This window comes from Mycteria americana, chromosome 5, assembly GCF_035582795.1.
Source record: "Mycteria americana isolate JAX WOST 10 ecotype Jacksonville Zoo and Gardens chromosome 5, USCA_MyAme_1.0, whole genome shotgun sequence".
NCBI classification, from domain to species: Eukaryota; Metazoa; Chordata; class Aves; order Ciconiiformes; family Ciconiidae; genus Mycteria; species Mycteria americana.
Genome location: NC_134369.1, coordinates 36531100 through 36546292, shown reverse-complemented (window position 1 = coordinate 36546292; position 15193 = coordinate 36531100). Strand labels below are relative to the sequence as shown.

Below are 15193 nucleotides of genomic sequence, written 5' to 3'. Positions count from 1 at the left end.
GCTAGGCCGCAGCCCCCGGAGCCGAGCACAGCCGCCACCGCCATCACAGGCCGGAGGGCGGCGCGCGCACGCTCCCGCCTTCCCGCCCGCTCCCGGCATGCCCTGCGCACCACTGGCTGTCACGGGTGCGAGGGGATTGGTGGGAGCGGAGCCAATCGCGAGTGCAGGCCTTGCCCGGCGGCCCCGCCTCCTCACGCCCGCCGCGGGGAGCCTTGAAAAAGTTCTCAGGTGCGCGGGGCGCGCTCCTCCTCGGGCGGGCGCGTCTGGCCCAGCCCGGCCCGGTGGGAGGCCCCGGAGCCGCGGGGCCGAGGCTGGTTTGCGGCGGGAGCGAGGTGTCGGGTGTCCACGGCGCTGCTGGGGGCGAGGCGGGGCCGGGCCAGGTCAGGGCCCCTGCTGTGGGCTCAGCCCCGGGTCCCGGACCGATGCGGGGGGACGGGCGCCTGAGTCGGCTGGGCTGGGCGGCGGGAGGGGAGCCCTGTGCCGGCGCTGCTCGCCTTCAGGTGTTGGGGTCGTAAGTTCATTTTCTCATTCCAGATGAGGTGGTAATGTCAGGCTCTCCTGCAGCAGCTGTGTCACCTGGTGTAAGTCCGTGCCGGCGTATGTGTGTATGTTTCCCCCTCACGGGTGTCCTTGTCCACCTGCCCGTCCCGGGACCACCGAGAGGGCACGGGCAGCGCTTCTGCGGGCATCCGCTGCCATCGCTTCAGTCACAAAATCGGTTACCAGAGGTTGTGCCTAGGCTTTTGTTCGGCTGCAGCGATAAGTGGTGTATGTGCAAAAACAGAAACCACCATAGTACTCGAGGCAGAGTGTGCAGTTTGTATGACAAATGGTTATTAATACCGCTGGTAACTTGAAGGACACTGAACTCTTCAAACGTTTGCTTTTCCTCCTGTCTAAAGAGGATTTTGCAGAGCAATAAAGTTTCTGTCTTGTGAAGATGTGGAGGCCTGTGCATCTGCAAAAGCTGTAGCAATTTTACATTATTTAAAAACCTTTTTATTTTGCCTAAACTTCTGGCTAAATAAATACTAGGAATATTGCCTAAATAATATTTGTGAAACAGCTATGTACTCAAACATATAGCTTAGGAAAACGTGTGCTTTAGATTGTATTGAGCTGAATACTATCCTGTGGAGTTTTGTTCAGTAGAATGCAATGACAAAAAAAAAAAGGACAAATGCAAATAGCTGAGAGCTAAGGGGAGAAAGATTTGTAGTGGCAGTGTAATCTTATCTGCTATGTAAAATAGTCTTAAGGCTTATCTGAAATAATCAGATAGTCTTTAAGCAGGAATCTCAATAAATACAATTTGCTGAAGTGACTGAATATATCAAAATTGTTGCTGCCTTGGTCCAATGGTATTTTTGTTCACTTTTAGAATAAAATAGTATTTACATTGTAGTTCTCATCTTCATATGCTTAGCCTTGGCTTCTGGTTTCTTTTACACTGTTAGCTAAATTAAACAACTCTTTATTAACTGTGTTTATTTCATAAATTGTTACATAGAACACTATGAGATGGGTTTGACTGTCTTGAGTCTTGCATGCTAAAGTATGTTTCCAGCCCTTCAGTCTTTCTGGTGTCTCCTTTCTGGGTCCTTCCTATTATTTCAACATCTGTCCCGAATCCTGGGTCACCAGAACTGAGTGTTTTGTTCTAGCAGTATTCGTTCTAGGGCTAAATACTTACTGTGATTACTCTACTATTCGTGTTCAGGCATCCAAAGATAACCTTATTTCTTTCCAATGCAGTATAGCATGAGGATTTCTTGTTCAGTTCACCACTGAGTAATTTCCAGCTTTTTTATGTCCCAGAAACATCTGTCCTATAAACATTGCTGACTCTTCTGTTCTTACTGGCATGATCTCATACGTGGTCAAATATGAAGAGATATAATTTAACATAACTGCTTTCAGAGTGGTAATATAACTTAACTTAACAGTGGTAATATAATTTAACATAACTGCTTTCAGAGCAGTTATATGGGAAGTCTATATCACCTTAAATTTTATATATAATATATATATATACACACACACATGCGCTCACACTTTCCTGTTCTTTAGCAAGGAGTGAGTGTAATTGTCTGCATAGTCATATTCCAAGCATCTTTCAAAAAATTTTGTTTTGTTTGCCCTGTAGATTGGGGAGCATGGCTGCTAAGAAACTAAGAAGAGCAAGGTTGTCTCAGGAGCTGTGTGAAAGGCTGAGTCGCCATCAGATCACTACCTGTCAGGTGAAAGGGTTATTTTATGTTTGTGGGGGGTCTTTTTTGGGGGTTGTTTTTTGGTATTTTTTTGGGGGGTGGGGTGGGGTGGTGTTTTAATGTGTGTACTGTTTACTTTTTTTGTAGTTTAATTTACAGGGAGCTTTACTTTATAGAAAGTAGGGGGCACTGCAGGCTCTGTCTGGCCTGCTGCCTTGTAAAAATATAGCTTTAAAAGAATAGATGCCTAACTAAAACATTTAAACTTGTACATACTTCCTACCTTCACTTCTAAAGAACCTGAAGATGCTTTATTTTAGCAGGAGTGTGCAGCTACTACTTCTATGGAGCAAGACATCCATTTGTGAACACTTCACAAAAACATAAGTATACTACATGATCTAGTGTGTGAACATGCTGTGATGTTACACTATCAGTTATGGGTTGATTCAGCAGTATGTTCTGAAGTTGTTCTTGTGAATGCTTGCCTAAAGAGAGCCAAGAGGCCCTATGTATTTCAGTAGTATGCATCATAAGTACAGGATCTAGCCCTAGGACTGCAATCTAGAAGACGTGACGTATTTTGAATGTTTTTTTGGTAGATAGAGATGCCTGTGGGCAGAAAGGTGTTATCTTGTTGCAATTCCTTCACACCATTCTTGAATGTTTGGTCCTTTGACTCCATGTCCTTTAAAATATGAGTACAATTTCTTTTAATATACTGGTGTCAGAGAAAGGTAGAAGAGGTATAGCATAAATAGTGTATAACATGGCACAGTTGGTAAACCTGTGGAGTGAATACTAGTTGTGTATAAATTGCATCAGTTTAGTCCCCAGTCTTGATTTCTAGGATGAGCTCTCTGAACTGTTCTGTCATCTTTCAGGACTTTTTATGTCTTTCGCTCCTGGAGCTAATGAAAGTGACGGGACAGAGCTACTATGATGTGCAGAAGCTTCTTTGTAAAGTCAGCCGAGCTTGTGCTCCCAAAATGCAGACAGTAAGTATGCTTGTGTTGATTCTGTTTTTGATACAGTATCTGGGAAAAAGCTAAACAGTGTCACTCATCTTTTTACCTGGGAGGTTTGTGATGTCTCAGTTTGACTGCACAATGAAATGATACTTTTATTTTTAAATTTAGATCTCTGAGGCACTTTAGTTTGATGCAGTGACTTTTATTAGGTATTATAACCTCAAGAGATTGTTCAGACTTGCAGAATTGGTTCTGAGTGCAATAGGGAAATATGGCATTCTCTCTGCAATCCAGCATATAAAAATTACTTCCAGTTTGGACCCTGCAACTACAAAAAAAAGCATTGTTTAATACAAGCAAAGAATAAGAATTTCAGTACAAATTGGTTTTAGACATAAAATTGGTGCCCAGAAGTGAAGTGATCCTGAAAATAACTTGAGGATTTTTTCCATCCATGTAAATGAGCCGTAGTGTGGTTTAGGCTACAGGTGGCCTAACCATTGTTAGCTGCAATGCAGTGGCTGGATTTTGTTTTCTTTTTTGAATTCAGGTGAAAAGATGTCAAAAATGGTGTCTTTTTAGAACAGAGAGGACATGGACAGTTCTGACCTGTGTCAATGCAGCCTGCTTTTTTTCCTGAAAAAAAATAAGCCATGTCAAAGTTTATTATGTGTAATTGGCATAGTAATTGTAGCAGTAACTCTGTGAAACTTTAAATTCACAAACATACTGCATTAAAGTTAGTGATATGTAGAATTAATATGACTTATACTGAATGGATTAAAAGCTAGCTAATTACTAGTTTTCCATCAATAACTGTTAATAATAAATTGAAGACAGATGGAAGTTTTAAGTAGAGTTCTAGCATTTGCTTTTGCCTGTCATCCACACGTCCCTATTCAATCAAATTTCTTTGCTGGGAAGCTTGGCAGATAGTGAAGTTTGTCAGACAGCAGTTGTCAAAGACTGTTAATACAGAGCCAGCTGATAGATGACCAGCTATCTAAGTGCATACAATACAGAGCTGTACTTCCAGAAACAGAGGATGTTAGCTATTTTTAAGGGATGTGGATTGAATCTTTGCAAACACAGGATTACAAATGGACTTCAGGTCAGAGTGACTGATGTGTCATCATGACTGATGTAGCAAGAAGGTTTGACAATATCTTTGAGTAAAAAAATAAATAAGTTGGATAATAGGAGTTATAAATAAGGGGAAAATACTGTCCAGATATAACATTGGAAGCACTGGCAGCAAAACTTGAGAGTATGCCAAGATATACAGTAAAACTCTAATTTCTGGAAAACTTTCCTCGCAGTATGAAGTACAGAGTGAAGCCTACTGAGCTCATCAGAGAGGAGGTTAGTTAAGGGGTGACTTGATCACCTTATATGCTGAGTAGAAAAGATAATTATATTAGAGGTCTCTAGACTCTAGCTGAACAAAAAGCTGAACAAGATCCAGTGGCTGGAAGATAAATTAAAAAATAAATCCCTGAAATGGGAAGTAATAAGAAAGTCTTTAGAAACTAACATAAGTTACCATTGGAAAAGGTTGTCTAAGGAGGTGGTAATTTTTCATTCACTTGGATTCCTGATTTAACAATTGAATTTTTTTTTTTTTTTTTTTTTTACTGAAAGACAGTCTGGTTCAACCCTAATTTTGTGGGTTAAATACAGAAATCACTGGGTAAAATTTTAGAGCCCATGTTAGGCAGGAAAGCTAGACTAGAATATTGTTGCCATGGTCTACAGGGTTTGTTTCTAGTCTACAGGGTTTAAGTCCTGTCAGAGGTTAAACAAAAAATGATTAAATTAAAATATATTGCAAATCCTTCTTCATCAGTACATGTATTCACTCTTAAAGTGAATCTGAGCATAAACTCTGATCCCATTTGAGTAAGGTGAAATTAATTGTTTTTCTGTACTGGCCTGTTCTGTGTCTTTAAAGCTATTTTTTTTATATTTCTCCTCAACAGAACTCAAGAGCAGAGAATGTCTGAATGAATTTCAAATATTATTCTAATATGCTACCTGTCATAACATAGGGAAGAACTGTAGCATAAAAAAGGAAAGTACAAGCTATCTTATCTTAGCCTGCTGGTAGAACTATCTGGAAATTTTTCTGATCAACTTGTTCACAAAAAATGCTCACTTATTGGTCCAGCAAGTATGGACTAAAACATCTAGGATTCAATGTTGTGTTATTTACTTACTTATTGATGATTCCTGTGGAGGTGCTTCCACAGTACACCATATTCCCAGCAGACTATCTTAAGACTGGGATAAATTTGATGCCTGCATTTCTGTCAGGCATAGAGAAATCAGGTTTTCTGGAGTGGTCAATCACGGCAGGTTATGGTGGTACGCTGTGACAGGGCTTTGAGAATCTCGGTTGTTGGGCCAGGAGTCTGAAACCTCTAGGAACCCTTAATTATAACTAGAGCGACTACCTTTAGATCTTGGACTGTTCCTTTTACAAAATCAAACTTCTGATGTTCAGGATGCTCAGTGGTTGAGGAATGTGTCAGTTTTAGCAGATGTCTGCAAGGTGTGAGCAAGACCTGTTTCTTTTGGAAACATCATGTTTTGGTGTTTCCAGATCAGCATTTCCATTTTGTTATTTCTTCTTTGGTTTAAATTGATTCCCCAAATGAAAATAATTCTTATGAACTAGAATTCTGATCTTGGGCCAGTTCCTCTAGTCAGTGGAAGAACTAGGAATTCAGCTATTTTCACTTCTGTGCCTGTCCTGTCTTCTTGACTAGTATTCCTCACAAAAGTGGAAAATTATGGATGGCTACAGGATCAGCCCAGGCTTATTCAAAAACTTGGGAATCTTTAGCAAACCTTTCCGTCAACCCAGGCAGTTTCAAATGGGTAGCAAACATTGGCCAGGGAGTTCTTGGTTTTAGGTTTTGTGTGAGTGTTCTGCATTGGTCACTAACCATGCATATATAGTGTTTACTTATTTAAAAGTTGGAGTTTTATGGGTTGAAAGCAAGCCTTGTTGAACAGGAGCAGAGAAAACCTTTGACACATCATTATTAAAGGCTTATTATTTAATATTGTGGTGAGGGAGATACAACAAACTTTTAAATTTACTCTGTGAGCTATAAATGGGATATAAATGCAAGGAAGGGTGATGAGCTAAGAGAGGACTATAGCTGAAGATAGGAATAGTTTGCTCATTAGCAAGTGTTAAGTCATTCCAGGTTGATGAAAGCAAATGTTTGCTATTTCCATTAAAAAAAGGGGGCATTTTCTGATTTGTGTGTGTGTGTTTTTCTTTTGCTTTTTTCCCTCCTTTTGTAGGCTTATGAAATGAAACTGAGGAAGTCTGTCAATCCCTCTTCAGCCTTTTTATCCACCACGCTGCATAGTTTGGATAAAGTCTTGCATGGTGGAGTGCCCTGTGGATCCCTCACAGAGGTAACTTGTTTAATGTATTTTACTGCAGTTGCACATCACACCTGGAAGTCAAAAGTCACAGATAGGTTGGACTGTCTTGTGTCAGGTACTTTAAACACAAAATACACAAAAATTTTGGATGAGAAGTGGTTTTTTTTAATTGGTCAAGACTGCACTTTTTTTCTGGTGGTGTGTTGGGTTTTTTTTCCCCATCATGTCAGGTAAGTAAGAAAATAAAGGAATTAAAATTGGTGACCCTATTTTCCTTTAAAAAAAAGTGAAAAATTTCCCAGGAAATTTGGGAGAATTGTTGGCTGGATTTTACAGTGAGAAACTTGCAGTGTGGTTTCATGGTCAGAGCATAAGGTGTGGAATCAGGAGTCTGTCCCTTTAACACTGACTCACTCTGACTTTTATGAAGTACAATTAGTTTTTATGAAGGTACAATAAGCAATTAGGACAAAAGTGTGAAGCATATAGGCGTGAGAATGACTTTACAGAGCTTTTATATATAAATGTAACTAATTTATGCAATAAATATGTAATGCATTCTTTTTAAAAAAGACTGTAATTAAGGCCTGTATTATATGCACATACATTGCAACACTACAAATTGCATATCTATCTATGTATAACTCTGTCACTCTTTGGACTTTGGATGCAATGCTACTTTCTTGCTTAGAATTTTCTTTTAAGAATAAGGGAGCATGTCTAGTACCTGGATTTCTCTGTGGCGTCACAGAAAGTGATAATGACTTGCATAGTTTCTATAATCTGGAAAGACAGGATTTGTGTAGATGCTCATAAGAGTAATTGAGTATTATAAAAATACAAAGATGCAATCTCTGGCTTAGGAATTTGCTGAGCTACAAATGGAGATGGAGAAACATATATTGGAAGGATTATCAATATATGCGTGCCCTGTTCTTATGTTACTCCCCTAGCATCACTTGTAGGCCCTTCATAGAGACAGAATCCAGAGCTAGATGGACGTTCGTTTTATGCAATGTGGCCATACTTGCCTCCTTAAAGTAAAGTTCTGAACTCAGCTGTGCACTTGAAATGAGTGGAAAAATACATATTGTGTGCCTCATGCTCTGAATTTAGATAGGTTGAAACAATTTTTTTTTCCTTCTACACTTTAACGGTCCTTACCAAGTGCTTTTCTTTGTCTACTGTAGCAAGTAGAAGTGAGAAGCTACAAAAATCTTACTATGAGGAAAATACATTTTTTCCACACCCTATAATCAAACTAGATTGGTTTTGATCTCAGATAGAAATCATTTATGAAATCTGATAGTGACTTAAAACATATTGGTGTCTAAGCAACACTGGGTTTAGACTATAGCAGTTTCTGCTCTAGTGAACTCTTACGTAATGAGGAGATATTACTTTTTAAAGATTCTGAATATTTCTTTTGATATATGATGTACAGGAATATACACCAGTCAGGTCTTCATAAAAATGTTTAAGAACGCATCCGTGAATTTACATTGATCTGTCAGAACTAATATTTTCTTCATATTTAGGCCTGGCTTTGTTACCAGTTTACTATAATAAAATTGGATCGGAAGAACTTAATCTTAAGATGAATACTGCAAGTCTTTAAATTCTGGGAGAAAAGACTTGCTAAATTCTGTTTCATTGAAGAAGAAAGAGCTGTTCTTATAAGTAGCAGTGGAATATGCAGGGTCCTGAGATTGTAACTATGCTGCTGTAGAGGATAGTGCCTTCAGCAGGAGATGAGTTTTTGATTCCTAAAAATATTTTTATCAGCAAAGCAGTGGGCACACTAGGTGTAGTTTGACTCCTTTTCTTTTGGATTATTGTTCATGCAGTCAGCTGATGAAATAGCACAGCCCGTGTTTGAAAAGAAATGATGCTCACTTGCGGCTAGGGTCTGGCTTTCTGGGATTTCCATCTGGTCCACTAACTTTTCCTTGGTGGAGGCAGAGAATGGCTGTTCACATGCTTATGCTGCTTAAACTTCTGAATTGTGCTTCTTGTAGAGAGGTGGGGGTCGGTCTCTTCTCCCAGGTAACAAGTGATAGGACAAGAGGAAATGGCCTCAAGTTGCGCCAGGGGAGGTTTAGACTGGATATTAGGAAATTTTTCTTCACCGAGAGGGTTATCAAGCATTGGAACAGACTGCCCAGGGAAGTGGTTGAGTCGCCATCCCTGGAGGTATTTAAAGGACGTTTGGATGAGGTACTTAGAGACATGGCGTAGTGGTGGTTTTTGACAGTGTTAGGTTTATGGTTGGACTCGATGATCTTAAAGGTCTTTTCCAACCTATACGATTCTGTGATTCTGTGATTCTTTAGTTGAACTGTAGAGCCACTGCTGCACAGGTAGGAGAAAGAAGTAGAATAGAGATGTGTCTTTTCTGTCTTTTGCCAGCTTGTCCTTGAGCCTGTGATTGGCTCATGAGTGGTGCCCAGAACAAGGATGTCAACCCAGATAACCCAGTCTATTTTGCCCTCCTTCGTGTAGCTTGGCAATTTTGAGTAAAAAATGGCCAGAGTGTAAATGTTTGCATTAAAGGATCCTGGAATATTTTTTTCCTAATTAAAAAACATAAGTGGATGTGATCCTTTTGGGTTGGAAGAGCCACGCAGTTAATTTACAAGGCTGCTGATAACAATGTCGTGAATATTTGTCTTAATCCTAAGCCTAGCTATCATTCAGTTGTCAGAGCAGTCTATCTGACGTGTTCTTGCCTGAAGACCAGGTAGAATGGCTCTGGAGCACTGATAGATTTTAAGCTTGTTGATTGCCATGTTCTTGGCATTGCTTCAGAGGGTGAGCCAGGGAAAGCAGTGGTTGACGTGCTGGGAGTTTTACTGGAGTTTAGCTAACCTTTAACTTCAAAATTTTGGTTTGGGTTTTTTAATTTTTTTTTTTTTTAATTATCTGAAAGGAATTTCTGCAAGCAGTTGTCTCAAACCATGGATGTCAAATATAATTTTCCTGAGATGGTATAAAACAAAGCTCTTTAGGAATTAAATGGAAATGCTTAATTTTCCAGAGCTATGTATTTTGTAATACTTCTCAGCTTGGTTGATTATCACAATACTCAATTTTAATTTTTTTTTCAGTGTTTCCTTAAAACATTTATCTCTTTAGAGTTGAGAAAATCTGGGAAACTGTTGCTAAACTCTATTTAAGAATGGTCATACTCCATATATATCACCGTATTTAAAGGTAGTTGGGGGAAATGAATATATTCAAAGATAGGCTGAGCTTTTATCTGATTGGAAATGAAAAGCACTGCGTCAGGAAAGGTGTTGCACTTCAAATTTTCTTCTGAAAAAAACTTTTGAATGTTAAGTTTTTTGTATTCTAACATATTTTGGTTAAAAATAGAGACCTGCCTAATGCAGGTATCTTCAATAGGTGGTGATCTCACTAAGTGACTGATATATTGACGTCTGTACAAGACATCTAGTGGATGGGATCAGAACTGCAAGCACTACATCCATCAGTGGCTTGGTCTTGTTGCACCCTCATGTCAGATTGACAATACTGATGCATAATAATTATTTAATCAGAAATATTATAGAGAGAACTAGGTAGACTCCAGAAATTAGATCACCAATTTAAGAGATTAGAGGTGTTTTAGAAAAAAAAAAAAGTGTATTGCTTTTTATTTGCCTTTTACATACTAAATGTGGAAAGCGATTAGGGCATGTATTAGGTGCTTCTCAGCAAACATAAAGGCAGAGAACAATTAAGTATGCAGAAACTGAGTTTCTCATTTAAAGCCTGGTTCTGGAGATGTTTAAAAGCATTTTTGCAAGAGTCATGAGATCTGAAGTTGTTTCAAAGGTTGGCAGCACTGCAAGTGTTCTTCAGCATGATTGTTAGATGAAATTTTAGTAGAAAGCTATCAAGTGTCTGCTGCTGCTGCTGCTTTACTGCTGTACTGCAGCTTGTGAACACTTTCAGGTCATGTTCTTTTTAGATTCAAGTGATTTTGGAACTTGATAATTTTAATTTGCTCTTTTGCAACTTACTGGTGCATAGCTGACCAGCAGATTGCCCTTTGGTATTTTTGTTATTAAGCAGATATTCTAAGTTTGCAAGAAGTTCTCTTCAAAAGTACGTTGTGTGCAGCATTTACTTCCTGACTGGTGTGGCTAAATCGTTGTCTTCCTGTTACTTTACCCAGCAGTGAGGGTGGTTGGAAACTTGGAATTTGAGTACATGAGCCACAGGGTTAAGAGTTGTGGTGGTACCTTCTACAGGCAAAGCTGCTTGCTTTTTGAGTGCCAGAGGGATTTGATTTGTGTTACATTGTCTTGGACCATTTTTTTCCCAAACCACTATTAGGTTTTAAGTTGGAAATTAAATCATAGCTAAAATTTTGTGGTCAGATGTCAGAGCTTTTGGACAGCTTCTCTGAGGAAAAAATTAAAGTAATGACTGTGAATATTGAACAGTTCAATCCCCTGGTAGCTGAGGAAGAATTAGCTCCTTGTGACTTTATCCAAACCCTACAGATATGCCAGAGAAAATAATATATAGTTTATTAAAAAATAAAAGTATATTGTATTAGGCAGAGATAAATTAAAAACTGTTGTAGTCTTTACATTTCTATCTGGGTGGACTTGATTTTTTTTTTTTTCAGAGCAAATTTAGAATAAAACAAACTAAGCAAACTTTTTGCAGACATTCAATTTAAATTATATTAGAGGAATTTTAGCTTTTTTTTTAAACTAAGATTGTATTGTTGAAAACACTTGCTGAACCAGTGGTAACTACAATAAAATGTGGTAGTTCTTTAAAATTGTTCACTGTGGATTATTTAAAATCCCATTTTAATGCCTTTTAAAGGAATGCTGATAAAAGATGAAGTATTATTGTCTTTGGGAATATAAATTCTCTCTTGCTCCATTGGCTTGCTTCCTTGTACTAGCTTGTACTGCGAGATTCCCTGTGTTTCTCTGATATGATGCTCATATCCTCAGACATTTTTACAGCATCTCTGCTGAATTAGCTCCTGCATCTGCCACTGAAATAAATGTTGATTCCAGTGCCACCTCCCAGGCAAGGCTGAAACTACAAACGTTTTTGAGGTCTCCTCACAGTTGTCCAAACAATTTAACAACTGGATTGATGCCCTCCCCTCATTCATTTAAAGTCTTCTTTTTAACTAGAAACAGCTGGTGAGATTCCTTGGCTATCACAGTCTAAGGAATGTGTGTATTGCCTCTGCAATTTTTATATATGCTTTGGGTTCATATTAAACTGTGGCAGCTATGGTTGATATGATATTTTGTAACTTAAGTACACTGGATGGAGGACAGATAATTGCATAAATATGACTGACTCCTGATCTGTAATTCACTAAATGCAGTGTGTGCTTCTAAACAAAGATCATCTAATGCTTCTCTTGCATTAGAGCTTCAATTAGATTGACTGATATGGCTTGGTTTTCAGGCCTTGTTTAAAGACAAAAGTGATTAAAGGGATTTTAACCAACTGTTAACAGTAGCTAATGTGTAACTGTAGCTAATGCAGTCCCTCAGTGTTTCCCTGTAAATTTTCTGTGCTTCAAGTCATGCTGCTGCTGCTTAAAATGAAACCATAGCAATACTGTGGTAACTTGTGGTGAAAGAGTGTTTGTGCTTAAAACCAAACTATTGTGCTTTTAGGCTCAGAAATCAGTTTGATTTTGAGTGTCTGTCTGTTGTAAGGTTTCTTTTTTAATTTAAAGCAACAGCTCTGTATTTAAGCCTTTGTTTTGGCAGTACTAGCTGTTTTGAGGAGGTATGCTTCATTTTGCAGTTAAACTTCCCTGGAGAGGCTTGCTTTTATCTTGCATTATTATTTAGTCCCTACTAGCATCAGAATGAACCCATTACTCTGTTTTTAGTGCCTAAAGTCACTTCAACTTTGTATTTCAGCCCTCTTAGTATTTAAGATGTCATCATCTGCCTTCCCAGAAGCAGTGACAATGTGATATTGTATTTAAAGGCCCACTGTAGTAGTAATGAACATATGGTTATCTGAATACAGAGCCCAGCATTCATTTACAATCTCTGCAAGATCTGCAGTGGATAAAGAACAGCATACTGCCATCTCTAGTAGGAAAAAAAAATCTTGCTCTCAGAAACTGGGGATCTCATCAGACAATGTATTCTTTTGATCGTTGTGGTTTTTCTCTTGGATCAAAATCATGCTGGAACCATTTCACACAGGTTGAATGTGCTGTTTTTGAATACTGCTTAATCACAGTAGGCTTCAGTAAGTGCAGGTGAAAGCTTAAAATTGGCAAGCTGGTCTGGATCATTAAATGGTGTTTGTGTTGAAATATGGTAATAGGGAGTTAACACCAATGACAAAACACATGCTGCGTAGCAGAGTGTAGTCTCTGGGGCGGATAAAATCTGTCTTATGTATATATGTGGTTCATATTGAACATTCAGTCTTTACAGGATATAAGGAATTATCCCTGTAATTTCCAAGGGAGACCTGGTTGTAGCCAAAGTAATGACGATTCCTAAGCAGCTGTGAACTCATTAGCTCTGAACTTTTTCAGCTCTAAAGGCCATTGATGTCATGTGAATGTCAACTGTGAATCTTCTAATTCTGCTCTATTTTAGAAGGTAGCACAGAGAAAGCGATGGAAGAGAACTAGGTGTGGCTCTAGGGAAGATCTTGTAAGAGGAGGGGGTGAACAGGGGACCTCAAATATGGGAGGTAATTAAGGATGTCAAAGAAATAAAGTACAAGCATAATGCTGTGTCTGAAGAAGAACTGTTTATTCTTCAGTGGATGAGTTTAACTGCAAGGCACAGATACATGAGTAACTGCAAGTTGCTCTTTGTGGGCTGCATCCTAACTTTTTGTGGCTGTCCTCCTTTGGTAACTGGAAGAGCAGAATTTGAGGAGTTCTGGCTGATGGGTTTTAGTTAAAAGTAGAATTAGGGTGAAGTGAATGTGACAATCTCTTGTTTATGTTACTAATCTTCTTTCTTCCAGATAACTAGCCCACCAGGTTGTGGCAAAACTCAATTTTGTATTATGGTGAGTGTTCTGGCTACACTGCCTGTAAGCATGGGAGGACTAGATGGCGCTGTTATATACATTGACACAGAGTCTGCATTCAGTGCTGAAAGGTAAGATTCTAAAATACACACTTGCAACTTCTTTAGCACCTTTTATCTTGGAGCCTTCAATTATTTTCTGAGCAATAATTAAGCATTTATAAAGTAAATACCTATGGTAGTTATTAAGCATTCATCTGATATATGCAGTTATTCCATAGATTATGAAATTAAATTAATAGAATGGTTTGCTCACTTTCCTAATTTGTATGATGTTGCAGATTCCAATTGTGGTATGATGAGGTGGATGGTGCGCTCTCTAATTTATAAATGGTCTTAACACTCCCGTACCTGAAATCTTTCTTGGCAGTTTGGTTTGTGGAGTTAGCAGGAAGGTTTTGAGGATGTAAAGGCCCAGCATTTTGAGTACAAATGAAATGGAGGTTTTTCTGGGAACAGTAGGACTGACGTAGCCAGTTTTCCTTCAGATTTTTGTCCTGTTTCTGCTGAGTGGAGCCCCCTGTCCTTCTGCACTTCCAATTTTCTTCTGCAGTAACCTCGTATCTCTCTTATATCCTTAGTGGTCATGCAGTACTATATTCCCTTACCCCTATAACATCTCTGGTTCTTCTAATATCTCCTGCTTTGCCCATGTGACTGAAACTTCTCAGCAATGCACTTACAATATCTTCTAACTGCTGAATGGACAGGAGACGCTATATGCTGTATCTGCTTGAGAGTTACAGATGTATGTGTGTTGGTTACCACTCTTCCAATATTAACTGACTGATTAACTGTTGAAATAATTCTGCAGTATTTCATTAAAGGTAGCTCTAATTTACTTAGCTACCAACTTTTCTAAACCATGAGGATTTGATGTTTTTGAGATGTCTATTCCTTTGTCACTGTTGTTTGGAATTAGTGAGTTCAAAAGCTAAGGGTCTGAAGGAGGACAAGTAGTACAGTAGTCTCATCCTTGTTTGTGTAGGAAAATGGGCAGAAAAACGTTCATTGAAATAATTATGTATTTCAGGTGACTTAGTAGTTATGCCCATGGCCAAATATATTTGCATTGTTTAATCATTTGAAGTTATCATGGATGAGAAGGTGGGGGTTTCTAACCCTGTTTTTGTCAAGTTAATTTCACAAAAAATTGAATTACTTTAAACTGTAAGTGTAATATATCAAAGGAAAAAAGCTTCAAGCAATGGCTCTGCAAAATATGGTGCTCCCTTCTTAATTTTTGTTTCAGGTCCCTGAAATGTAGATAGTAAAAAAGGGCAGGAACTAATGAGTGAGTTAAGACCTGTTGCTTAGAAGCAAATGCTAAAGAAAACAGGTGAACATGACAATGAAACTTCTGAAAATAGAGTAGGATGTAGAAAGGAAACGTGGTAAAAATAACATTATTACTAATGATGTGAATATTTATGTATTAAATATTATTTAGTATTGCTCAGTTGGAAATGATAGCTAAACACAATTTCAGCAGACAAGCTGTATCTTATACTTCCTGTGTTGCGACCTCTAAGGAGCAGCACCAGCAGAG

The 15193-nt window shown here is 38.6% G+C and overlaps 1 protein-coding gene across 4 annotated transcripts in view; it reads left to right on the top strand.

Moving 5' to 3' along the window:
- The window catches only part of RAD51B (RAD51 paralog B), a 460340-nt gene that overhangs the window by 53777 nt on the left and 391370 nt on the right, over positions 1-15193 (top strand). For 2 of the 4 annotated variants that reach the window (XM_075502954.1, XM_075502953.1), the window contains exons 3-6: positions 2147-2240; positions 3095-3208; positions 6497-6613; positions 13580-13716. In XM_075502954.1, coding sequence (XP_075359069.1) covers positions 2147-2240; positions 3095-3208; positions 6497-6613; positions 13580-13716 — 462 coding nt within the window. The other 2 variants (XM_075502955.1, XM_075502956.1) reach the window with 2 other exon arrangements.